Source organism: Prionailurus bengalensis, chromosome A2 (assembly GCF_016509475.1).
Source record: "Prionailurus bengalensis isolate Pbe53 chromosome A2, Fcat_Pben_1.1_paternal_pri, whole genome shotgun sequence".
Taxonomy (NCBI): domain Eukaryota; kingdom Metazoa; phylum Chordata; class Mammalia; order Carnivora; family Felidae; genus Prionailurus; species Prionailurus bengalensis.
Window position 1 is genome coordinate 40,059,053 of NC_057348.1, and position 27,382 is coordinate 40,086,434.

At 41.4% G+C, this 27,382-nt stretch overlaps 1 protein-coding gene across 1 annotated transcript in view; it reads left to right on the forward strand.

Moving 5' to 3' along the window:
* The window catches only part of GXYLT2 (glucoside xylosyltransferase 2), a 95,949-nt gene extending 68,868 nt beyond the window's left edge, over positions 1 to 27,081 (forward strand). The window contains exons 4-7 of the mRNA XM_043587940.1: positions 4,811 to 5,062; positions 6,185 to 6,308; positions 17,018 to 17,190; positions 22,512 to 27,081. Coding sequence (XP_043443875.1) covers positions 4,811 to 5,062; positions 6,185 to 6,308; positions 17,018 to 17,190; positions 22,512 to 22,694 — 732 coding nt within the window. The 3' untranslated portion in view covers positions 22,695 to 27,081. The remainder of the gene's footprint in view (positions 1 to 4,810; positions 5,063 to 6,184; positions 6,309 to 17,017; positions 17,191 to 22,511) is intronic.
* Positions 27,082 to 27,382: the final 301 nt, after the last annotated feature.

Sequence of the window (27,382 nt, forward strand, 5' to 3'; positions counted from 1 at the left end):
CTGAGCAACACTTTCTCTCCAACCCGATTCAAAATTGCAAACTCCCTGTGTTCCTGGTACCCCTGGTCCCTTTCCCTGCTTTATTCTTCTCCTGCTTCCATACTATATCATCAGTATAATGTATCTTATTTATTATCGGACTCCCTCATGAAGGCAAAGATTTTTGTCTGTCTTGGTCACTGCTGGTCACCCCTGGCACCTAGTGGACCCTCCAGAAATGTTTATTGTATAAATGAGCAGAAAATGCAAGGAGTGCCTGTGAACCAGCACCAGCAGATTTTTCCCTTGTAGGATGCAGGCTGTTCTTGCTGGGGCCATCGATTTCTTTTAAGACAGAAATGCAGATATTTTTGAGAAATCTTCAGTTTTTAAAAAATGTTGACAACTAAACCAATTTTTTCAAAAGGCTATGTATGAAATTTTCTTAAAAATCCATTCACTGGCTGAATTTGACCCACAGGCCTTAGTTTGCAATCTGTAGCATAAGTTGAACTGGCTTTGCCTTTTGTAAAAAAATTTGTTTTAATGCTTTATTTATTTTTGACAGATAGAGAGAGAGGGGGAGAGCGAGAGAGAGAGAGAGAGAGAGAGAGAGAGAACAAGCGGGGGAGGGGCAGAGAGAGAGGGAGACAAAGAAACTCAAGCAGGCTCCAGGCTCTGAGCTGTCACCACAGAGCCCGACGCGGCTCACAAACCACGAGATCATGACCTGAGCAGAAGTCAGATGCTTAACCGACTGAGCCACCCAGGCGCCCCTGGCTTTGCCTTCTTAACTGAAGATTTGCAAGTTTTCCAGAATTAGCAGCCAGAAAATGTATTCCTAAATTTTTCTTCCATGTCCCTTGGTCCTAGTCCAGGAAGCACATCTCCAGAATCACACATCACCAGAGGAGGGGTTAGATATGGCTTGGAGAAGGTTTGTAGAGGGTTTCCACCTATGAAGCATTCGGATCTGGGGCCTGCGTGGGTGCCATCTGGTGGTGCCAGCACTGGAATCCAAGTGTCCTTAAATGTTCGTCACTGGTCTTCCAGATATGCATCACTTCTTGCCATAGTGCAAGATCCCAGGCAGTTCTCCAGGGCAAGACTTGCAAGAAAATATGAACTAAAATGAATTGCAATGCTGAAACCCTGAGGTGTGCTCCGTGTAGGCGCAGACCCTGAAGTGTGATCAAAAAGGCACCCTCTTACCTTGCTGGTTGAAGTCCAAAGGGGTCCACTTCTAGAGAAGTAGTTTGGCAATATGTATCACACGTACAAATGCATGTACTCTTTGACTAAGGAATTTACCCAACAGAGAAACTCATGTGTGTTGGAAATGAGTTAAGATGAGGAGGTTTCTCACTGTGACACTTTTTTTTCATAACAAAAGCTTGAAAACGACCTAAATGTTCTATAACATGTAAGTGGATAATAATAAGTAAAATACAATAAACAAAATCTTTGTGTGCCGATACGTCAAGTCCTCCTGCGTGACTGTTTTATTTATTTATTTTTATAGCAGGCCGATAACATTGTGTATGCTCTGCTACCATTTGTAGCATGAAAGGGGATTGTACATGCATAGCTCTATACATGCATAAAATATTTCTGGCACAGCAAAGGGCAGTCCGTTATCAGCGGTTACCTCTAAGAAAGGGAGTTGGTGACAGAATCACAAGGAAGAATAAACTGTCAATAAATTTACTTCAGGATATTTTTATTTTGAACTGTGTAAATATTTACTACATTAAAAAGAAATGCCAGGGTACCTGGGTGGCTCAGTTGGTTAAACAGCCAAGTCTCTGTTTCGGCTCAGGTTATGATGTCACAGATTCATGAGCTCAAGCCCCACCTGGGGCTCTGTGCTGACAGCGTGGAGCCTGCTTGGGATTCTCTCTCTCCCCTCTCTCTCTCTGCCCCTCCCACACTCATGCTCATTCCGCACACCCCCCCAAATAAATAAGTAAATAAATAAACTAACAAACTTGAAAAAATTAAATTAAAAAAAGGAGAAAAAGAAATGCCTTATTATGTGCTTAGAAATTTCCCTAGAAAGGCACCTATTGTAGTGTTGTTTCTAATAATGAAAAACGGGAGCAGTCTTTCATATCAAATAATTGGATATGGGTTAAATAAAAATTTTACCCTATGTAAGTGAGTTTATTCTCATTTTGTAAATTTCTGATACAACTTTTTTTGCCTTTTTCTCTCTTGATTAAAGATATTGCCTGTAACTTCATGTTGGAATATGTCCATTCTTCAGATCTTTTTAGTTTTTTTTTTTCCAGACCTCTTCAGAAGAGTCTTTTTGTTCTTTTTTGTTTTGATGAGGAGTGGTAACATTTTGAGGAAGAAAGTAATGATAACTTTAATAAAAATGATTAAGGCCAAGAAAAAAATTAGGGTGATCAAGTCAGCAAGCTTATCACTTCTTAGCCTTTTGGCTAAGATCAAGTGCAAATCACCAAGCTTGATTCTTTTGGGTAGATGACTGCATAACCCTTAATTTATTAAAACATTACATTGTGAGCTTTTATTCAGGCCTTATTAGATAATCAGCCATAAAGAGAAATTTGTACTATTTCACATGGGTTTAAATAGGTTTCTCTTCCTCTCGAATTCTGTAATTCTAAGTTAGCTTTATATTGGAACACCATACAGTCTCTTTTCCCTGAAAACACATTCTAGAAAGTGACTTAATCTTGTTATAACCTTATTAGCCAAAATGCAGCCATCATTAGCATTATTTGACATATGAACTTGGGCAGAGCCCTTTATTTTGCTTTAGTTTTTCTTCCCAGTAAAATAAATTGGCAGAATGTTGAGCCCTTGGGATTGTGTTGGACATGCAAGACATCATAATTGTATTTACGTGTAGTTCATAATTTTTATCATAACATGCATTTACTAATGCTTTTGTAGAGAGTTTGCCCTTGCTCCAGCGTACTCTGGAACTGTAATTAAAAAAAAAATTATCAAACAGAGGCTGATCTGTGGCAAATTTTTTTACCTTTCCATGGGAAAATAAGAAAAAATAAGGATAAGGTAGGGGAGTTTTTAAGTTTGTGTGTTCAATTCGAAGGATTCATCTTAATTCTAAAATCGAGATTGTCAAGTTGTTAAGATGGATGTCAAGATAATCTTTTAAGAAATGATAGGTGATCATTATTATTATTAATTTTTTGTGTGATCGTTATTCTTAATTTCATTTTATTGGTTTGTAAAATCTATTCCTCTACTAGATGAGAAAGAAAGCTGAATCCTGTGGCTGATCACGTAAGCTCTGAAATCATTCAAATCTGAAATCTGCATGATACCTACATCATATAGTGCACATACCTGTTCATCAGTTTTAAATATTGGAGATTCCAATGGAATATTGTCTTAGTCGGCTTGCCGTAACAAAATATCATAGATTGGGTGGCTTAAACCACAGAAATTTCTTTTCTCATAGGTCTGGCGGCTGGAAGTCAAAGATCAGGGTGCCAGCATGGTCGGGTTTTAAGTACCTCTTCCTGCCTTGAGACACTGCTTCTCATTATTTTCTTTCTTGATAGACGGAGACCAAGGTGTCTGGCCTCTCTTCTTATAAGGGCACTCATCCCTTCATGAAGACCCCACTCTCATGACCTAATTGAACCTTAATTTCCTCCCATAGGCCCCATCTACAAATACCATCACGTTGGGGGTTAGGGCTTTAGCATGTGAATTTTGAAGATACAGACAGTCACCCCAATGCAAGTGTCACTATGGTAGTAGGTGTTGTGGTGCTGTTTGGATAACATTAGGCCAGGGATACAGGAATATTCAAATCCTTCCTTAATTAAGCTACCACTAAATTTGGGGAATAATGGCAAAACAAGGCAAATAACACTATTACTAACTAAGGCTTTGAAATCTCTAACTCCAAGGCAAAACTCTGGTAAGCAAAGCAGTTAGGACAGGAGAATTCATTTGCTTTATTAGATGGCTGGCTTGAAAGAACAGCAATAGAGGTTGAAATCCACAGCCCATGAGCCAAGAATGGCTTTTACATTTCAAATGGTTAAAAAAATAATCAAAAGATTTTGTACCATCTGAAAATTCTATAAAATACAAATTTTAGTGTCCGCAAATAAAGTTTCATTGGAACACAGCCCTGCCCGTTCCTTTATGCATTGTTGTAACTTTCATGCTACCATGGCAGACTTGTATTGTTGCCATGAAAAGAGACTGAAAGAGACTGAAAGATTTATTATCTGACCCTTTAGAGAAAAAGTTTGCCAATCCCTGATCTACAAACCAAGCTTGCCAATGATTTGTTTCGCCTGTTCCCGAGACTAAATCTTAGCTGAAAATGTTTATTCAAAAAGGTGCAGTTATACCCATCGGCACCAGAAGAAATGGATCCAGAGACAGAGAGTATTTACCCCAAAGCCTGGCATGAGCTAGTCTAGGGATTGTCCACTTCAGGCTGTCCAATGCCAGACCCTCATTCTAAGAAAAACTGAGAAAGACAGATGGCTTCACTGAAGGATGAAAGTACACAAGAGACCCTCAGTCCATATGCTGATGGACTGAAAGTTCAACCCTTCCCAAATACAGTCTAGGGTCCTAGAATTGAAGCAAACTAAATGAAGGTTTACCTTCCTTTGAGTCTCTACCCTTCAATTAATAGGTATCCTTGGAGTCAAAGGAGGAATGGAAGCTAAGAGTGGTACCACCCTTTCTGCAATTCAGCCTTGACCAGTGAAATTGATGGCACTGTTGACATATCAGGCTACTTCCTCTCTTTCTGATTTGTTTTTGTTTTGGTTTCTCTCCCCTCCCCCCCCCCCAACACACAAAGGTGATTTTAAAGGATGTGGATTCACTTCTCTATGTGGACACCGACGTTCTCTTTCTGAGACCTGTCGATGACATATGGAAGCTTCTGAGGCAGTTTAATGCCACCCAGCTTGCAGCCATGGCCCCTGAGCATGAAATCCCCAAGATTGGCTGGTACAGCCGCTTTGCTCGGCACCCTTTCTATGGCTCTGCGGGAGTTAATTCAGGAGTCATGCTGATGAATTTAACTCGTATAAGAAGTGCCCAGTTTAAGGTAAGGAAATACTTTATATTTCATGTTTAAAATTCGGGATTTTGTCATTTCAACAGTGATGTTCCTAGATTGTCAATGTACTGCTTTTGGAAGTAAGGCGCTTGTAGGTGAGGAAGGAAGGAGCCAGGGAAGAGGAAAATATTTGCAAAGTTATGAAATGTTTGTTCAGGAAGAGCCCAGGTGTTTATGGTATTTAAAGCTACAGCAGAGTTACTATTCAAGAATGTTATGTTGCATTTCTGAATTCTATAATGTTTGAATTCTGTGTTTACCCAAAGCTTCAAAAACCATGGAAAATTTTGTGAAATTATCCTAGGGATATATTTACATATGTATACAGAGATATTTGTACAAGGCTGCTCATGGCCTCATCTTTTATCCTAGTAGAGAACTGGAAAGAACTTAAATGAACCTCAGTAGAGAGCTAGTCAATTAAAAAAAATCATCCTCTAATTAAGAAGTAGATCAATCTATAGGTAAGATACATAAGATCTCTAAAAAGATATTAAGGGAAAAAAGTTAAAATGCAACAAAGCATGGTACCATAAGTATGATCTCTTTTATGGCTTAGAAATTTCCGGAAGGAATACCTAATAGAATACCTGATTGTTAACCGTGGATATTTCTGGGAAGAGTGGGGGTGGAAATGGTAGGAGGATGGAGGAAGAATACTTTTACCTTTTAGTTTTATCTTTGTGTGCTATTTGAATATTTAGTCTATAAATGTGTTGCTTTTATTTTTAAAGTAAATTATGTTAAGACAAGGAGAAGGTGTTTTCCCTTAGATACCTTAACTCTGCCGTCTGTATTTTGTTCCTTCCCCTCTGAGGCAGGAATTAAGCATAAGAAAGAGAGTTTCAATTTGGGCATAGTTTTCTGAGTGGAAACTATAGCCCCAACTAGTGGTTCCTGGCCCATCTAGTATCTATGTGCTACCCCATCTGGCAAAACTCTACAGTTTCCAGCCCTAGTTTTGCTTTGTCCTATGTCTTGAGGCCAGCAGGACCCCTCCTATTTGCTTCATAGGGGGATTTGGGGGATTTGGGGTCCTCTGCACTGTTTCTCAGTGGACAAAATGTATTTGCTTTGCCTCAGCCATTCTAATGGTTGTCTCTTTTCCAGAACAGCATGATTCCAACAGGCTTGGCTTGGGAGGACATGTTGTACCCTCTGTACCAGAAGTACAAGAATGCCATCACATGGGGAGACCAGGATTTATTAAATATTATTTTTTATTTCAATCCAGGTAGGCTCTCTTGCGAGAATGCCCTTTGTGTAGGAGTCCGCCCACCTCGCCCCTCAGAGCGCATTCCAACCTGGTCTGCTATTGACTGAGCCTGAATTGTGCCTGTGTCCCCTGTGAAGTGCGTCCTTTCATTCACCCCCTGGGCTTCTCCCAGAGGCGGCCCACACACTTCTGACACAAAAGGCCAAATGTTGAAACCTCCAACACTGGACTCCGTTTTTTGAGAATATCTTTTCGATTTTTGCCACACCATTCTTCTAAGAAGTGTGGTCCAAACTAATGGCAGGGCACAGAACTGAATGACAACATTATAGGCTAGGCACGAGGCCTTCCACAGCTGAACAATGGCTAGATTGAGGGGAATTGATTTCTTGAGATCCCTACAGTTAAGTGACTTGTCTGGGAGTTAAATGAGCCTAAAATAAGGACTTAGATTCCCCAGTTCCTTTTTCTTTTCACGGGAGGCAAAAGATGTTCTTAGATTGTTACATCAGTGATTTGGCGGAGTTGGGGGACAGAGGGAGAAGAACATTTCTGATCTATGTTTCTTGGCTGTTGTCGACACCTAAAACTAATAAAATTTCCCTCTTCTTTGCTAAAACCATTATTTATGTTGTTAAAAATCAAAACCATGTTTTCTCCTTGAGAAAGACCTTTGGGGGAAAAAAAGGGCACTCCTCACCTGGACCTATTCCATCCATTTCTTTGCCTTTAAAAAATCCTGAAGTAGAGACTCCTGTTTATAAAGACTTCTTTCTGTCTGTCATGTCACCTTGGAAGCACCTACTTTGTACTTGAAATTTTTTTAAAACAAAACTCTGAACTAAAACCTAATGTCGTATGTCGTTGGATCTAAATGGAGCAAATCCTGGAAAAGAAAAAAAAGCAGATTGAAACTGAGTTTCTGGGGAAAATTCCCACTAGTAATTCATTGATGAAGGGAATGTCTTGGCCATTCACTGGTGGCCTGTTTTAATCCATTTCCCTCTGATAGTAACAGGGAATTTAAGGTCTGTATCTCCTCCTTTTCTTCATAAGCAGATTTCATCTTTTTTTCTAGGTGTTGATGTATTAGTTAGGACTCTTGGTTGCATATAAAAGATCCCCCAAGTTAGCCCAAGCACAAAGGATACTTTTTTATAAGCAAACTGATGTCTGCTAGAAACCAGGGCAGGAAGGCCAGCAGGCTCAGCCCGGGACATGAAGCAGGACGGGGAAATTGATGAGGATCCCAGGTCGGACTTGCTTTCTCCCACTGAGGTTGTTTATTCTTCTCGTTGTGGACCTCATTCTCTGCTCCTCAGGCCTCAAAGTAGAGTACCAAGGCTTCATACTCCAGGTGCAGCCACATGGAAGGATTAACCCCCAATTCCATCCCAATTCCAAATTCCCAGGGGGAGAAAGCAGACGGTTCCAGCTAGACCAGGAGCATGGAGCTGAGAAATCATGGCTGACATTTATTATTTACTAAATGCCAGGTGCTGTTCTAAGCATTATCTTCTTTAATCCTCAAAACCACCCGAGAATATAATCCCCATTATACAGACAAAGATACCAAGGGACAGAGAGTTTGTTCAATAATTTGCAGCACTGCTAATGAGTGACGGAGGAGGGGTACAAACCCAGGCCATTCCCAACTTCAGCCCTATGGGTTTGGGAGAGAGGGGAAATTCTAAACAAGGGGAATCCTACAGAGCTGGGCAGACATCCCAAAATGTATCTCTCCACTGAATTATTTGTCCTTTAAATATTGCAATTTTCCCTCTGTAATGTGGCTAAAACTATCTTTTACAAGCCCATCTGTACATACTCCCAAATAGGAATTCAAAAGATTCGCACAATTTCCTCCCCAGAAATCCTCTTAGCCTGTTGCAGATTATTTGAGGACGTGATCAGTGAGTAAATAATACTTGAATGCAGTTGTAAGCAGCTTTGCAATTAGACAGGAGCCCTTGTCTTTAATTGGAGCTGAAAACCAGCTGGTTTTCTCTGTGCTCCCCATCGTAAATCCATTGAGTACTTGAACATTATAAAATAATTTTTCAAGTTGTTCTAAACCCTGGTTCTTAGCAGGACCAATAACCAAGTTTTCTAGCTTTAGATCAGCAAATTACTAGGTAACTCCTTGATTATTCTTTGTGTCATCTGCATTGGATCTTCCTTTTTCATACCTTTTTCAGGTGCTTTATTAAACATGAGATCTTTGAACTGAAATCCATTGATATCTTTCACATTATAAGCCTTTTCTTTGTTTATATGGGTTGCGATCACTCTCTCTAAACCCGAAAACTATTTTGAAAAAAGATGTGTCACCTTTATCCCTAGAAAGGAGAGAGGGAGAGGAGATTGGCCCGAACACAGGATATAAACATACTTGCTATTATGGTTCTGTAAGTTGCCATGGACAAAGAAGCAATGCACAAAAAACCTGAACACATGTCTGGAACATTACTCTTATAGCCTCCTGTGGTCAATAACACCACTTGTTAAAATGTGTGTGTGTGTGTTTTTTTTAATGTTTATCTATTTATTTTTAGAGAGAGAATGGGAGGAGGGGCATAGAGAGAGAGAATCCCAAGCAGGGTTCCACGCCATCAGCACAGAGCCCGATGCAGGGCTCAAACCCATGAACGGTGAGATCATAACCTGAGCTGAAATCGAGAGTCAGACGCTTAACCAACTGAGCCACCCAGGTGCCCTTTAAAATGTGTTATAGTCAGGCCAGCTAAGGAAGGGACCAGGGGGCGGTCCTGGGAACACATGGGGCAGACTGTGCTAGGCCTCTTGGGAATCTGCTAAGGACCAAAGCTGATTTCTCTATCCCTCAGAGGCCCCAGGATCTCTGCTGTCCTTGCTTCTCTCCACACCTACCTGATTCCATTCTATTTCTCAGCATTCTCTTTATATGTGGCCCAGCCTAACAAGCCCACAGCCAATGATGATGCATATTTGGTAACAGCCCCCTATGTTTCCTAATTCACATTCTTGAAGAGAGAGAGAAACCAAGGAGAGAGAGAAAGACAAATTTGCCCAGCCCAGCCTATAACTGATTTCCAGCCCAGCTGAAACTTAGTTCTCTTTGGATAGGGAGACCACCCACAATCTGGTCATCAGGAGCCAGAAGAGCAAGGCCTTGTGGCATTTTCCTTTCTCAGACATGAGCCCCTAGGTCTCTCCTTTCTTCGGGAATAATTTTCATAAAGGTGGGCTGTGCGCAGGGAAGGAAGGAAATGGAACCAGCCAAGTATAGATGACGAGGCAAGGCACTCAGCCAGATAGTAACAGTAGGATGCTGCCCACTGGGAGAGGGAAGAGCTGAAATATCCCTGGAATATACCCAGGTTGTCATGGGCTCTACATAGGGTAGTTGAGTGAGGGGTTTGGTGGGGCCACAGGGAGCAGGACACATACTCACATGGCACAGGTCTCTTCAGTGGCCCCATTAGGGCCTTGTTCTCACACTGCCAGGGTCACTGGAGCCCTGCATTTGAGTGTGCAGCCACCCTGGACCCTCCCCCACCCCAAGAGCTCCCAGCATCTGGCAGCGATGAGTGTGTTGCCGGAGTTGACAGCCCCCACTATCTGGTGTTAGGACTGTTCTGGGAGACTGGAAACACCTTATTGTTTGGGGAATCTGGGGGTTTCATGAGCTCTGATACAAAGCACAAGAATGAAGATTGTAGGGTCCTTGTGGGAAGGGATTGTATCTACTTTTTGTCTTTCACGTGCAAGACTTCACGCCTGAAGCAGGGTTGGTCTTCAGAAGTGTTGGCTGGTTGAACACATGGATTTAAGAGAACAGAGGAGAAAGTCCACAGGAGGGAAAGCGAGGAGAGGAAGGAGAAAGAGAAAGTAAGAGAAAGCAGAAGAACACGTGTGGTAAAGGAACGTATAAGGTTCCATGCACTCATTCATTCAGCAGGTATTTTTGAGCGCCTACTATGTGCCAGCCACCATGGTGGGCACTGGGGATATGACAGCAGACAGAATGGACAAGTTCCTCTTTTCATGATACCCACCTTTTAATTGGAAGAGGTAACCTTCCAAAGAACAGCATCTAGTTCCAAATCACACGTTGTGATAAATGCTATCAAGGGAACAGATGAGAGGTTGAGAGAAAGAGCCTGTCTGGAAGGAGAGGATTGCTTCTTTAGATTGTGCGATCAGGGAGGCCTTCTTGGAAGAATTAATTGCCCTTCTTTGGAACAGGGCACATTCTGGAAGAAGGAAGAAGAGGATGCTAGGAAAGCCTAGTTCCAGAATGAGACAGTAAAGAAACAAAACTAAAAAATGAAAATAACTGTTAATGATGATGCAATCCAACAGCCTCCATTCTGTTGGTAATATAGCAAATGAGGAGTAAGCCTGTTTCACCATGAAGTGAAGATGGCCAGGCATTGAGCTCTTCCATAATCTTAAAGATCTCAAGAGTACGAAATAATCAGAAACGTAAGGAACAATCAATTCACACAGTACTTTGCAAATAGTTAGGAGGCTCTGGAAATAAATGTAGACCCCTGAAGGGATCACTGACGGACTCCAGAGCCATAGATAATCAGTTAATGAGCTTCTTTATCTATGTAAAATGAGAGGAAAATAGCAAAGACTCAGGGCTTAAACAGGGCTTGGCTTGGAAAAATATTTTAAAATAAATTGCAGTGGTTTAAGGCTCTGGGGATTTGGAATTTTAAAACCACTCACCGTATTATTTCCCGAGCAGCGGAAAGTAACCTGGACATTTCCCCATGCTATCATTTTTAACCATCAGATTTTGACAGCCCTGATAATCGTGCTTAAAATAGATCCATTTCAGAATGGTTATTGATCACATGCCAAATAACCATCATGAGTCCACTCTGCATGTTCATCAACTGATCTCCATAGGGGATGCCTCTTCAGTCCACCCCTCTTCTCCTTCCCCCCTTAAAAAATGGAGATTACAAAGTGTAACCCATGCAAAATTTGTGAATAAAGAGACACGTCTGTTACTTTTTAACTGCCCACTCTTGATTTTCCTTTCTTTGGGTAACAGGGCTCCAGTTTTCTCAGGGAAATTACTCTTCCCTCTCTCTCTCTTTCTGTCTCTTCATCCCCTCCCTCTTCCCCTCCCTCCCCATACCCCATTCGCTCTTGCAAGCATTCTTAGAGCCTAGTCTGCTCCTGACTCCCACTCGCCCAGTCAGACCATGTCCTCCCAACCTGACTGGGGATCCAGGAGTAGAAAGTAGCCAAGGTTGTGGAACTGGCAGCAGTCGTGAAAAGCTGACATTAATTAGTGCCCACCTCTCAGAGCCCAGGAGCTGTCCCACTTCTTGACCCAGTTCAGCTTTACCTCTGATTTTATGAGCCACCCTCTCTTTCCAAAGGCAAATTTCTTTCTCTTATTCATTTTCTCCTTCAAACTAGAATCAAAGTTAGTTACTTGCAATCCACTATAGACTGATTATTTCTTGAATGTTTTAGGTCAGAGCATTCTATATATGACAAGTTTGTTACCATTATCTTCCCCTTGGAAGAGACTGAATTTATCCTAGCGAAATTGAACGGCTCATCTTTTGTAAAGCACACTCTGATTTCCAGACTCTTCACCATGATCCGGTCATTTTCTCCTTGAATGCTCTTCCAGGCCTGCATTTCTGACTGTCAAAGTCCCATCCTTAGTCTGTAAGCCTGAGTTCAAATGAAACTTTACTTAAATGTCCTCCTTTCTATGAAACCTGATAAAAACATGTTCATCTTACTATATACTCTATGCTGTCTCCTGTACAAGAGTATAAATTCTCCAAGAGCAGGAGCAGAACCTTATCATCCAACGACACCACTGCCTTGCAGTGTGTGAATAAATGCTTGTTTCAATGTATATGCTCCATGTGTTTTGTGTTTCTTCCTCTGAAAAATTCTGAAGGAAAAATTCTGAAGGAAAAATTCTGAAGGAAAAATTCTGAAGGAAAAATTCTGAAGGAATTCTGAAGGATTGTAAAAGATGTGAATTGAATTCTGTCTAGAAACCAGTTGCATACTCAGAGTTCAACCGCTGGGTTCTTAGCTGGTCTTTGGGAGATCAGTAAGCCCCTAAACTTATGAGCAAATGTTCTTAGATATATCCAGTTGTACTTTTCCAACGATGGGGTCTAAAGCTTTTGTTAGATTCTTTTTTTACAATTTTTTTTAAAGTTTATTTATTTATTTTGAGAGAGACAGGGGCAGTGCAAGTGGGGGAAGGGCAGACAGAGAAGGAGACAGAATCCCAAGCAGGCTCCGCACTGTCAGCTTGGAGCCAGATGTGGGGCTCAAACTTACAAAACCGTGAGATCACGACCCGAGTTGAAACCAAGAGTTGGACACTTAACCGACTGAGCCCCCCAGGCATCCCAAGGTTTCATTGCATTCCGAGAGAGATGCGTGGATCCATAAAAGTTTAATAATTACTGGCCACCTGCATAGCTACAAACAGTTGGAGTAAAACATTTATTACCAATGTACTATGTGTTGGGAACTATGCTAGACTCATTGCTTTGATTTTGTTTTATCCTACCAGTGACCTAATGCAATAGTTCTTAACAGTAACATTGGTGATAATTATTACACCTAACAGTTATTGTATGCTTTCTAATGTGCTAGGTACTCTTCCAAATACTTATTTTATTATTTTTTTAAATTTACATCCAAGTTAGTTAGTATATAGTACAACAATGATTTCAGGAGTAGATTCCTTAGTGCCCTTTACCCATTTAGCCCGTCCCCCCCCACAACCCCTCCAGTAACCCTCTGTTTGTTCTCTGTATTTAAGAGAATCTTATGTTTTGTCCCCCCTCCCTATTTTTATATTATTTTTCCTTCGCTTCCCTTGTGTTCATCTGTTCTGTGTCTTAAAGTCCTCATATGAGTGAAGTCCTATGATATTTGTCTTTCTCTGACTGACTAATTTCGCTTAGCATAACACCCTCTGGTTCCATCCATGTAGTTGCAGATCGCAAGATTTCATTCTTTTTGATTGCCGGGTCATACTCCATTGTGTGTGTGTGTGTATATATATATATATATATATATATATGAATGTATATATATATGTATATATATTGTATATATATATGTATATATGTATATATGTATATATAATATATATATATATATATATATATATATATATATATATACACACCCCACATCTTCTTTATCCATTCATCCATCGATGGACATTTGGGCTCTTTCCATATTTGGCTATTGTTAATAGTGCTGCTATAAACACGGGGGTGCATGTGTCCCTTCGAAACAGCATTCCTGTATCCCTTGGATAAATGCCTAGTAGTGCAATTGCTGGGTCATAGGGTAGTTCTATTTTTAGTTTTTTGAGCAACCTCCATACTGTTTATCAGAGTGGCTGCCCCAGTTTGCATTCCCACCAGCAGTGCAAAAGAGATCCTCTCTCTCCGCATCCTCGCCAACACCTGTTATTGCCTGAGTTGTTAATGTTAGCCATTCTGACAGGTGTGAGGTGGTATCTCATTATGGTTTTGATTTGTATTTCCCTGATGCTGAGTAATGTTGAGCAGTTTTTCATGTGTCGGTTGGCCATCTGGATGTCTTCTTTGGAGAGGTGTCTATTCATGTCTTTTGCCCATTTCTTCACTGGATTATTTGTTTTTTGGGTGTTGAGTTTGATAAGTTCTTTATAGGTTTTGGATACTAACCCTTTATCTGCTATGGCACTTGCAAATATCTTCTCCCATTCTGACAGTGGCCTTTTAGTTTTGCTGATGGTTTCTTTCGCTGTGCAGAAGCTTTTCATTTGGAGGGGGTCCCAATAGTTCATTTTTGCTTTTGTTTCCCTTGCCTCCAGAGATGTGTTGAGTAAGAAGTTGCTGCGGCCGAAGTCAAAGAGGTTTTTGCCTGCTTTCTCCTCGAGTATTTTGATGATTTCCTATCTTACATGTAGGTCTTTCATCCGTTTTGAGTTTATTTTTGTGTATGGTGTAAGAAAGTGGTCCAGGTTCATTTTTCTGCATGTCGCTGTCCAGTTTTCCCAGCACCACTTGCTGAAGAGGCTGTCTTTATTCCATTGGATATTCTTTCCTGCTTTGTCAAAAATTAGTTGGCCATACGTTTGTGGGCCCATTTCTGGGTTCTCTATTCTGTTCCATTAACCTGAGCGTCTGTTTTTGTGCCAGCATGTTCCAAATACTTATAAGCTCAGTTCGTACTCCCCAGAATCCTTCTGGACAAGTGATATTTACAGTCCTCCTCCTTTTACAGATGATGAAACTCGGGCCCACAAAAATTATGTAATTTGCCTGAATGCATGCAAGTAGTGGTAATCCTGCATTCAAACCCAATGGGTTGACTTCAGAGCTTGCCTCCTTAGCCATTACACTGTACGGTCACAGCCAGCACATGATAAAGCTGGAATTCAGCCCCAGATAATTTAGCTTCCCTTTACTGCTTCTAAATTGGGGTCCAGATAACTCACCAACGTCATAGAACCAGGAGGTGATAGAAGCCAACTTCGAACATAGCCTTTGTTTGATTCCACAGCCTTTCTATTCATCCTCTGCCTTAGAGTGCCCTCACTGGACTAGGTCCTCTACAGAGGCTGCAAAGAGGGGAAGGTTTCCTTTTTTAGTGGGTCCTGCATTACCTGGGAAGAGGCAGAAACCTGCATCACCAGTCTCAAACAACACAAAGGCAGGAACCAGACTTTCCTTTGTCCACTGAATGCATAGCAGGCGCTCAATAAATATTTGTTGATTCAATCAGCATATTTACAGAAACAGAGATGGCTTCTAGGGTGATTCACTCAGCAGGGAACATTAGCAGGTGCTTAAGCAGGAATTGCAATTGCAGATGCAGGCAGGTATCAGAAATGAGTGATGGGATTCACGGGGTTACAAAAGGCCACAATTGGGCTGAGGTCAGACACCGTTTAAAAGCACACAGGCAGGGGCACCTGGGTGGCTTGGTTGGTTAAGCACCAACTCTCGGTTTCAGCTCAGGTGGTGATCTCACAGTTCATGAGTTCGAGCCCCGCGTTCACCTCTGCGCTGACAGCATGGAGCCTGCTTGGGATCCTGTCTCTCTGCCCCTCTTCTGCTTACTTGTGCTCTCTCTCTCTTTCAAAACTAAATAAACTTTAAAAAATAATAATAAAAAATAAAAGCAAAAAGCATTTTTAGATATTTTCCCTCATGGAACCCTTATGCCCCCCTCTGCACTGTTGGGCAGAAAAGTTGCACAACTAAAAGAGGAGTTTAAATCCAGATAATGTGACTTAAGGATGAGCACTACTCTCTCCCAGCTGTGGATTCTAAGTGTGGAAGTGAATGTAAGAGCAACAGCATGGCGGAAAGGGGTCCTCCAGAGAAAAGGAAAAGCTCACAGGGTGTTGGGAATGCTTAGGAATTGGAGGGTGCCTGGATGTCAGCGTGGCCTGTAAAAACTGAGTGGTAGAATTATTATACACAGTCTGCCAGAGAGGATGTGTGCTTTCCATCTTGAAGTTCTCTGTAATTCTCTAAGCTGTGGTCCTTTCCATGAGAAGGGAGAGCTCTCAGCCCAACAAAAGAGCACAGCTTTATGTTGCTCTTCTGACAGTGGTAATTGATTTGCTCTAATGCTTCTGTGTTCTCACTGGGGGCCTTTCTCATAAACAGTGACAAACATTCGCAGAGAGCTTTGATCCATACTTCTCCAGCCCCAGCCCTAAAAGGCATCAAGCTCCAGAGCCAGGAAGCTCAGTGGACATGACTTTATTGCTGATTTTACAACCCTAGCTACCAGGAGGAAATTTTCTGAGTCCAACAGAATTAGAGCCGAGTTTTTCAACCTTGGCACTGTTACTTTTATGGGGGCTGTCCTGTTCGTTGTGGAATGTTTCGAGTATCCCAGGTCTCTACCTGCTAGATACCAGTAGTGGCCTCCTCCATATCTCCCTCCAGACATCACCCAATGGCCCCAGGGGAGCCCTGGCAAAGAACCACCAGCTTAGAGACGCACGCACAAATATACCAGTGTGCACATGATTGCTCACAGTGTATATAGTCACCTTGACACGGGGGCTTTTTTTTTTCCTTTGCTCTTTTGGGGGGATTCCCCCCCTTTACCCTTGTAGGGTTTTTTTTTGTTTGTTTTTTCCTTCCTGTTGATTTTGTTTGTTGTTTGGTTTTTAATCCAAAGAGGAATCTTTGCTTTGATCTTGATTCCCATTCAAGTCTATCTGTTTCATAAAACCTTTACAAAGAGGGGATTATAAGCGCTAGCATTGTTGACCACCGCTGTGTGCTTGGCATTCTGCTGAGTGTTTTTTAAATTTAATCCTCACAGTAAGAGGGAGGTCCTGTTGTACCCATCTTACAGATGAGGAAAATGAAGCACAGAGAGGTTGAATCACTGGCTCTAGGTTGCACTGTTTTTGAGTGAAGACAGTTGGGATTCGGACCCAGGCTGTCTGCTGACCTTGTCTGCCTCCTTGTCCGTGATACATTGCCCTTCTTTTTTGGGTGAAACCTACAGCCTCATTAGCATGTGCCCCTTCAATTCCCTACCTCAAAATAAGGACAAAAATGGAGTGACATCAGGGCTGTGGGTCACGGTCACATTCCCATGCACTGAAATCCCGTGTGGTGTGCAGATTATGGAAACACTGGTTTAAGCACCAGTCATGCAGAGGAGAGCCGGCACTGACTGTGGACACGTCTTTCTCTTGTCACCGCCAGAGTGTCTCTATGTGTTCCCGTGCCAGTGGAACTACCGTCCCGATCACTGCATGTACGGAAGCAACTGCAAAGAGGCTGAGCGGGAAGGCGTGTCTGTTCTGCACGGGAACCGAGGTGTCTACCATGATGAAAAGCAGCCAACTTTCAAAGCACTCTATGAAGCAATACGGGATGTAAGTGTGTTCTTGCCGCTGTTCAGCAGACACATGCTTATTCAGCCCGAGACGGTACAGGCACTTTGGTCACCAGTGCCTTTGAAGGCCAGAGAATCCCCCAGAAGCAGTGAGTGATATCCCTTTCCCCAATCCCAGTCACTATTTCATTATATCCACTTGCCCCCTCACACTATATCCACTCAGTATTTACAACTAAGTCACTCTTTTTTTTGTCCTTAAATAAGTTCACTTAAGGAGGAAATTAAATATCATCAGAAAGAAACCCAGTGCCATTTGCCATAATAGAGGGGAATGTGTTAGGGTAACGATAACATAATAAGAACAAAATGATATTATGCAGCTTGAGCTTAGCCTGTTGCCTGGTTGCCAGCATCCTGTTGAACAAGTGGGCGTGGAGGTGGTCGATTAGGACAAGGGGTCCGACTGCAAGTAAGAATCAAGTGTTTATTTACATATTGCAACAGTGTACTCAAGAGGCAAAAAGAGGCACTAGCCCCCGTGTTGCATTTTTACCTGGCAAAGGGTACTGATCAGCAGAATGCAGCCTAGAGGCAAAAGTCATCTCAAGGCCTCTGCATCCTTAGGACCCTGACCTTAGGCCAGGGGAGGAGGAAGGAGAAGGGAAAGAGGGAGGAGTGGAAAGATACCACCCTCCCAATCCATCCCCCCTCCCGTGTCCATCCTTCCCATCCTTTGTCCCTGGGAGGCCTCGAAATGGAGGTGCCTGGGATGGGAATGCAGATATGCATCTGAGCGTGGCTGGCCCAGGGCAGGGACCTGAGTTTTTGACCCCAATTCCTTCAAGTAAACTACAGGGCGTTGCCTGTGCACCAAGTCCGGTGTCACAAGGGTAGCTCCCAGCCCCTCCAGAGCCAGCCAGCAGCCTTGTCATTACCTGTGATTGAGTCTGAAAGATCACACAGTACAATTTTGGCCTGGAGCCGGACTTCTCACTGCCTGAGGTCCCCTCTTACAACCTTGAAGGGATTGATTAGCAAGTGCTGGGGAATTAAAGATACCTGGGAACTATTTTCTTGCAGTAAATGGGAAAGTTGATAAAAACCTCACTTTGGAGTTCACTACCTAAAATCTCAAATACTGCCTGCTTTTGCCTTGCATCCCACACTGGGAAACGCTGCATTCGATGTTGCTTTTTATCTGGAGATTGCTAGGAGTGGCAGAGATTCAGGGATGTCCCTTTTGAAACCGTAATTCCAAGACGTAGAGTAGGGGTCAGCAAACTCAGGCCAGATCTGCCTTGCTGCCTGTGTTTGCAAGACATGTGGGCTATGAATGGTTTTGTAAATCACTGGGGAAAAAGGAAAAGACGAATATTTCGTAACGTGAGACAGTGATATGAAATTCCAATCTCAGCATTCATAAATACAGTCTTATTGGGACACAGTGACACCCATTCATTTATGTGTTTGGCTGTAGTTGTTGGAAGCCATCATGGCAGAGACGAGTATTTATAACAAACTGTGTAGCCCACAAAGTCTAAAATATTTACTATCTGGTCCTTTATCGGAAACATTTGCTGGCCCCAGACATCAAGTATGTAGATTTAGAGGATTTTTTTTCTTAAGAATTTAGAAACCCTCACGGTGTCACAAGTGGGCTTTGGTGGGAGTGAATCCTGAGACACAGGCATACATTTTTGTGTGTGTGAATACTGTGCCTCTTGCTAAGGAGAGTCTCTGGAATTTCCAGAATTTTCTCTGCAGGGAATGAGTTTAGCCTGCATGTAAGCTAAGCTAACACCGCTTTCTTCTCCTGCATTTCCTGCTGGTGGTTTTCAAAGACCAGGTGATTTAATTACACAGAAAATTTGTTCTGTACTTAGTGCTACCATCACGTTAGATATTCAAACATGGCTCCAGGGGCAAAGCCATTGAGGAGTACAAACAGAAGTTCAATGAGTATGCAGCAGGTATATGTACCTCAGAGCTGTTCTTGGGTTTCTTTTGTGATCTGTCAACCCTAGTCTGGAATTGAGCAACTGTGGCTCGAGTTACAATACATCTTGTTTGCTTTCTGGAGGAGCAGAAAGAAAACAAATAACTGTGTCATAAATGATCCTGCCAAATACCCTCAATGATGATCCTCCCATGGGCCTAAAGGGACCATTTTCACTGAATCATTTCAGACAGGAATGCTCTAACCCCATCCTAAAACCTGAATAGAAGTAGACTCCCTCTTGGAAAACATGTTTCCCCGCTGTCCCCAGGGCTGGGCACCGTCATGTGGTGGGGTCAGGGCTTGAGGTAGGGGTCAACAGACCTTGGTTCAAGGCCCAATTTTTGCCCCTTTCTGGTGATTAGTCGTTAACTCTTTGCTCTTACCTTACTGGGCCTCAGTTTCCTCATCTGTGAAATGGAGATGATAATATTACCTACCTCATAAAAGTGTTGCAAGAACGCAACAAACTGATGGTTTTTAAACTTGTAGTATGGCACATGACCTATGGTTGTGCTCAATAATTAGAAGTTATTAACAGTTTCACACTTGCCTCCTTTTCTACCTTGTCCACATAGTCTCACTTGCTCTCTCTCTCTCTTCCTAAGTATTTTCTCTCTCTCACACTGTATTTCTTTCTCCCTTCATCCCTCTCTGAAAATATTCTTCTTGTCCCTCTCCCCTTTCCCCCTTTCCTTCTGTCCCTCTTTCCTGCTTCCTTTCCTTTCCATCTTCTGTCTCTCTCACACACACATCCTAAGCCTGTGTGTCTGTGTTTGGCAAAGGTCTCCTCCCATCGTGACCCAAGGAAGTCATCTATCAGGTACACGTTCTGTCAGTAGTTCTTCCAACAATCGTCTATTGCAGGAACAATTCTAGCTTATAGAAACTCAGAAGTTAACAAGACTGATAAAGCCTGGTCCCCAGGACACATATATTGTGGGTGGAGGAAGCCAGACTATACTCACATAAACAAAGAAAGAAGAAAAATTGTACCAGGTAGTGAGAGGTGTTAAAAGGGAACCGGAGCAGGGCAATGGGCTGAGAGTCAGGGGTAGGGAGGAGCGTTAGTGAGCTGGGGTCCTCAGGGGGCCTCCGCTAGCCTGGTAGTGTGATTAGTGGGGGCAGCCCTGGGGCAGTTTAGGGGGAGATACTGCTAAGGAGAAGGAATAAGCCAGGGAAAGCCCCTGAGGCAAGGGTGAGTTTGGTGAGCCCGAAGGACAGGGAAGAATTCAGTGTGGCCAGAAGGACAGAGACAACAATGACAATTCCAGGTCACATGGAGCCTTGAGGACAAAGAGGAATTGGAATCTTACTTTATTGCAGCGTGAAGCCCCTGCAGGAAAGTGATACGGTCTGATCTTTGCTTTAAAAGTATCACCTCAGTAACTCAGTGCGAGGAGGCAAGAGTGAAAACACAAGGGCTATTGATGAGAGTTACTGGAGACATCCAGGAGCAACATGGGGATGGCACGTACTTGTGTGGCACCGGGAAGGTTGGCAGTGGTGGCCACATGTAGGATTCGTTGGAAAGACAGATTTTACAGCATTTGTGGATTAATGAAAAGAGGGACGTGGGGGAAAGAAAGAATCAAGGATGACTTCCAGGTTTTGACCTATTTTCCTATCACTAGGGACACCATGATGAAAAAGGAGTTGATCAGCAGTCTAAATTGTGCTGTGGAAGAAAACAGTTGTCCCAAACATGGTCCTTCTTGCGTTACATAATGCATAATCTCCTTCTGGGAAGAAATTCTCATTTCTGATAAACACGCTTATGCAATATTTCTGATGAACTTTAAAGGGATTAAGGCTTGTTCTAGGAAACCAGACACCCACCCACTCTGCTGCCAGGCAAGCATTTACTGACCTTTTCACTCTTCTTCCTTTTTTTTTTTTCTACTCTCTTTGTATACAATTTCCTCGCCAACAATGAATCTTTAACTTCATTTACTAGAGGCCTTTTCCATTTCATCCAGATTGTAATAAAAATTTGACACATGCTCATAACTACGTGATCTTCAGGATCTATTTTGGAAAATTCTGTTTATAGACACCTTTCATGGGAAGACAAGAGAATGTTTTTTTTTAAAAATGGGGCACCGGGGTGGCTCAGTCAATTAAGCATCTGACTCTTGATCTCAGCTCAGGTCTTGATCTCAGGGTCGTGAGTTCAGGTCCTGCGGCGTTGGGCTCCACACCCCACAGGGAGCCTGCTTGAATAGAAAAGAAAAGAAAAGAAAAGAAAAGAAAAGAAAAGAAAAGAAAAGAAAAGAAAAGAAAAGCACAGGATTACATGGGGAAAAAACCAACAAGCAGTGTTTGGTACCTGAATTATTAAAATGAATTTCATTGATGTTAGATTTCACTAGTAATTGCCAAACTGTGGACTTCATCAGATTACTATAGACATACCCTAGAGTTTCTTCATTTAAGATTGAGACAAACACAGGGGCACCTGGGTGGCTCAGTCACTTCTGCATCTGACTCTTGGTTTCAACTCAGGCCATGATCTCATGGCTCGTGGGATGGAGCCCCACATCAGGCTCTGCAGTGGCAGTGCACGGACCCTGCTTAGGATTCTCTCTCTCTCTCTGCCCTTCTGTCTGTCTCTCTCTCTCTGTCTCTCAAAATAAATAAATAAATAAATAAATTGGAAAAGAAGAGATTGAGACAAACAAAATATATGAGGAATTCAGTGTCTTATTGCAGGTGTTGTCACGTCTCTACTTGAGCCTTGCTTCTCTTCAGCAAGAGCATACAATGTAGAGAATATCCTGTCCCTGAAGATACATGTTGGTCTTAGCTTTTAAGAGTTTTAAGGACCCAAATAAACCATCTTTAAAAAAAAAAAAAAAAAAAAAAGAACAAAAGAAAGAAAGTGAAGCCCAAATAGGGTAAGTAATTGCCTCAGGTTGCACAGGATTGAATCAGGTTTTGAATTTCTATCCTCAGAGTTCCCTTCCACTATTCTAAGAACATCCAAACTGAGGCACCTGGGTGGCTCAGTCGGTTAAGCGTGCGACTTAGGCTCAGGTCATGATCTCACAGCTCGTGAGTTCGAGTCCGGCATCAGGTTCTGTGGTGACAGCTCGGAGCCTGGAGCCTGTTTCAGATTCTGTGTCTCCCTCTCTTTCTGCCCCTCCCCCACTCATGCGCGCGCGCGCGCGCGCGCGCGCGCGCGCTCGCTCTCTCCCAAAAATAAATATTTTTTAAAAATTAAAAAAAAAAAAAAAAGAACTTCCAAACCTATGCTTGCATGCTTAATTCCCTGTTTCATTTTTCGGTAAATGTTGGCGTTTTAAATGACATTTCAGTAACTAAAACATTTTCTTTCATTTTTTTTTTAAACCATTTTTCAGTTTCCCTTTCAAGACAATCTCTTTCAATCCATGTATTACCCTCTCCAGCTGAAGTTTTTGGAGACTGTGCACACTTTATGTGGACGAATCCCACAAGTGTTTTTGAAGCAAATCGAGAAAACAATGAAAAGGGCTTACGAGAAACACGTCATCATCCATGTGGGCCCCAACCAGATGCACTGAATATTTTTCATATTGTTGCCAGCGGATTGGGCATCTCAAGAACAAGGACATGTCCATCTTTAAGCTGCCTGGGTCTCTTTCGTGTGAATATTTAATGGTGCTCTGTGACAATTGCGTTTTAAAAGCTTTGTTAAATGTTGCTGAATTAGTCGCCCCTAAAAGGAAATGTGCTTTAATTTTTTCTAAAATGGTATTTATCTCTCTTTTTTTAAAAAAAAAAATATTATTACACACTTAGCATTGTTCAAGCAGGTTGAGCTAGCTGTGAAGAGGAACTTTTGTGAGCCTTCCATTTCCTGTTCAGTGTCTGAGACAATGTCAGAGGCATCTCGTGTTGTATATTTATCTAGTATTCTTGAGACTCTTTCTATGTCAATGACTCCCCCATACCCTTCTTGTAAAAGTAATACATGCTTGTTGTAAAACAGAAAAATGTTCAAAGGTTGTAGAGGAGCGGGGCGCCTGGGTGGCTCAGTTGGTTAAGTGTGTAACCCTTGATTTTAGCTCAGGTCATGATCTCACGTTTGGTGAGTTTAAGCCCCACGTTGGGCTCTGCTCTGACAGTGTGGAGCCTGCTTGGGATTCTGTCTCCCTCTCTCTGTCTCTGCCCCTCCCCTGCTTGCTGTCTATCTCTCTCTCAAAATAAATAAAAATAAACCTTAAAAAAAAAAAGTTTGTAGAGGATGTAGGCCAGTGGACCAAAATCAAGATTAGATTAGCCATAATCCTACCAACCAATTATTTTAAAGGTAGTTACTTCCAGCCTTTTTTTTCCTACTCGTATATTTATTTGTTGGTTGTCTTTTCCATTGTAATACATATCTGGAACAGGTAGTTTGAGTAAAAGCTGGCCCCTATGCTGAGATTTTTATGTTGAGACAAAAATTTAGACAAAATGATTGTATTTACAGACCTGGAAGAAGTATTCAAATTTCAACTAATTGGGCAGTGTTAAAGGATGAAGCATATCTGGGGGTATTTTTTAAGAAAAATTGTTTAGATTAGTGGAAGGTTAAATCATAAGAAATATTTATGCAATCATACCTTCTGAAAGGAAATTCAGTCATTGTGTTAAATGCAAGGGGTCAGTTTAACAGAGATGTGTTTTTGTGTTTAACTACAGACAAAAACATTTTATCTCTTACTTTCATAGGTGTGACCTTCTGTCTTCTTTAAACTCTTGGGCAACGGTTGGAAATTGAAGGCCAACTTCAAACTTACGTGTACAGAATAGATAGTTCAGCTGATTCCATTGGCAAGAAAATTCAACTTCCTACCAGCCTTGGAAAGGTCTCTTTAAATGTTTTTTCTTCTCTAGGCTGACCCATCCATTAGCCAAGGAACTGGGCAGGTCTTATCACCTAGCTACAGTAGAGGAAATTCTATATTCCCCAGAGGGATCTGACTTAATCCCTTGTTGCTCCTGTAGCTGGTAACAGGGTAAGAACATTTTTTATAATGCTTTATTTATCTCAAAAACCTTGTGCCTAAATGATCTTGATGTTTGCAACAGCCTAATGAACTTAGTAGGGGCCTCTATCATTGGACAAAGAAGGAAATTGTAACCCAAAGAAACAAGCATACCCAATATAATTGCTGTTCTGTAACACATACAGGTATGTATAAGATGCATCCTCTTTTACAGAGGAAGTTTGGAGACAAAAATATCAAATACTTTTCATCATATATAGACAGTAATCTAAAAGTATAAAATGAAAAATAATATTTTGTTAATGCAAATATGGTATGCTATATATTGAAACCTGGTAGGATATCATAGGTACTATATCCACAGAAGAAGTCTTAACCGTGCAAAAATATATGAAAACCTCAGCACTACAAAGAAATATGTAGATGCCAATTAATATTGGGATATAGTACCATTATGGTAGTAGCAAATTTTAAAATGTTAAAGTATTAGCCCATACTCTCCTTTTGATCAGTTGGGTGTCAGGTGATTTATTTTTGTTAAGGAAATTACCATTAAGATGTGGAACTCTTCACTGTTATATTTTATGTTTCCTCATTTCACCATTAAAGGTGATGTCATTCGTTAGTTTATGTCTAAAGTCTGTGGAGGAATTTTTGGATTGTCTTTTGGATGGAGGAAAAGTACCCTACATACCCACAAATATGGTTTTACTGAAAGAGCCCGGATGTGAACATGATTGCCTGACTTCCATTCCAGTTTTGCTACATGTTCAGCATGGCCACCAAACCCTACAAATGTCATTCACATTTTTGGTGGTTTATAAACCTAAAAAAGTTCTATTCCTCCTCTGGTGAGTCCTACAAAAAATGTGCTATAAAGACTTTGAATATAGAAACGCCTTTTCTTTTATGAGAATCTTACCCGCAACTCTTAACTATTGGTTCTGGTCTGAATACATAGAATCAGATTTCCAGCAAAGGTCCATGATACAATTCTAGAACATTCTAGAATGATGCACGATGAGAATGTGAAACCTTAGAATTTAGTGTGGTTTTCTGCCTTGGAATTTCTTCATGGTATCCTGAAATTTTGAGGTGAGTCTGGTGGAGAATCTGCAGTTAATTTTCTCTCGCAATCCCTACTACCTGAAAATGCTAATTGTTTTCCATCCAGTGTATTACCATGAGGCGGTGTTTCCTCTGCCTTTGATAATTCCCAGACAACTACTACATTAATGCCTTTGAAATCTGGGAACCACAGATTTTAATTTGGTGGACTCCTAAAACACGTACCCTGTGATCTGAAGTTTGCCAAAGGTTGGGTTGTTCCATATGGCACGTAGAATCTATACAGGAAGAGCATGACACTGGTTCTGTCATCCCCTCTTCTTGTTTCCTTCAGAATTCTATTCAAACACATGTGACTACAGAGTTCCACTGGAAAAATGAAAGAACAGGGTCTAAGAGCAAAATGTAACAATATTGTTGTATGCATTGAGACTGAGACGTTCAGTAGTAGGGTCACTAGAAATGCTTACAATATTTTTCTTGCTGAGTTTTTCTTTTCTAATATAAACCTCAGAAATTGTGACTTACATTGAAAATTTCAACATTAAAAAAAATTAACTGGCTAGAAAATATGTTCAAGTTTTCCTTCAACTTCCTGAATGACAGTTTAGCATTTCAGGGTATGACACTCCAGCTTTGCTATTTATTTGAAATGTCTAATACATATTCAGGACTTCCATTGCAAATTGTGACTATGGGTGGATTTATTATTGAAATTGGTATTTATATGGACTCATCCAGGTTGGAGAGTATTTATCTTATTACAATTATGGTGTTGATAAAACAAGCATGCCATACAAAAACTTATTCACGGTCACAAAATAGGGATCTGGTGATAGAGTAATTACTCCAACCCACCTGGAGGACAGGACAACATTTGTACAAATTTAGGTTTATGTACAAATTTTGCCTGTTATTTATACAAAAAAAAGATAGGTTGCATATGTTGGATAAGCTAACATGAACAGGATTTTATGACTGAATTTAGAAACACACTGACTGAGTTCAGAATTATGTTGGATGCCATGGGGGTACAAATTATTATATCATCAATTAGTATTATGGTAAGCAAGCTTTCTTAGGTTTTTCTGTTTCTTGGGTCCTATGTTTTCATCTCCCTTTCACTTCTGCTTTTCCCTTCCTGTCTTTGATGCAGGCTTCTAAGCATTACCAAGAGGCTTGGTGCTAGTGGCAGAGTGACAGAACTTGGGGAACCCTGTGCAGGCAGAAGGAAGTTCTAATCCTTAGATGGAATCTTTATGATAAGAAATTTTCAAAAAAATTTACAAACCGTGCAACACATACATAGACATATACACACACGCACCGCACATGCCTTTTACAGAAAGAGCTCTGTGAATCCGTTGTGCTCTGTGAATTGAATTATAGAGAGTGACACCTTAGGTCAACTCATTTCACAGTGACAGCGCTGGTATTTGAAGCCGATGAGATTTCTCTGCCAAACAGAGAAAGTTATCCTAGTTTTTGTTCTTCCCAGGTCAAAACTGGAAATAGTCTCGTGAGTCCTCAAGAAAAAGCACTGGTGTTTGTGTCACCGTATGCCTGAGTATGTAAGAATCTGGTGCGGTTTCTGCGTCATTAGTTTCACATTTGTGTTGTCCCTGAAAAGTGCGCCTGTTGTTTATAGCTCCCAAGGAAACCTCGAGTAGATTTTTTATGTTGGAAAACTTATTTCTTAGTGATTTTTCTTTGGGAAGAAATGCACATTAAAAAAACAACACTCCAAAGAAAATTAGTTGTTACAGCAAATTAAAAGAAACAGAAATATTATGATTTAATTACTTGTCCTTTTGAATGCCATCTCCTGTTTTATCGATTTCTTGTTGTTTTTGTTTTTGTTTTTTTAAATTAAAAGCTTTAAAAAAGACTTGTCTTTTGTGGTGTTATTTTGGAAGTGTGTTTCTTTTCTTTTATAAGATTTCAAGTTTACGGGGCGGCTGGGTGGCTCAGTCGGTTAAGCGTCCAACGTTGGCTCAGGTCATGATCTCACAGTTTGTGGGTTCGAGCCCTGCCTTGCGCTCTGTGCTGACACCTCAGAGCCTGGAGCCTGTTTCAGATTCTGTGTCTCCTTCTCTCTCTGCCCCTCGCCTGCTTGTGCTCTGTCTCTGTCTCTGTCAAAAATAAATAAACATTTTTAAAAAATTTTTTTTAAGATTTCAAGCTTAAAA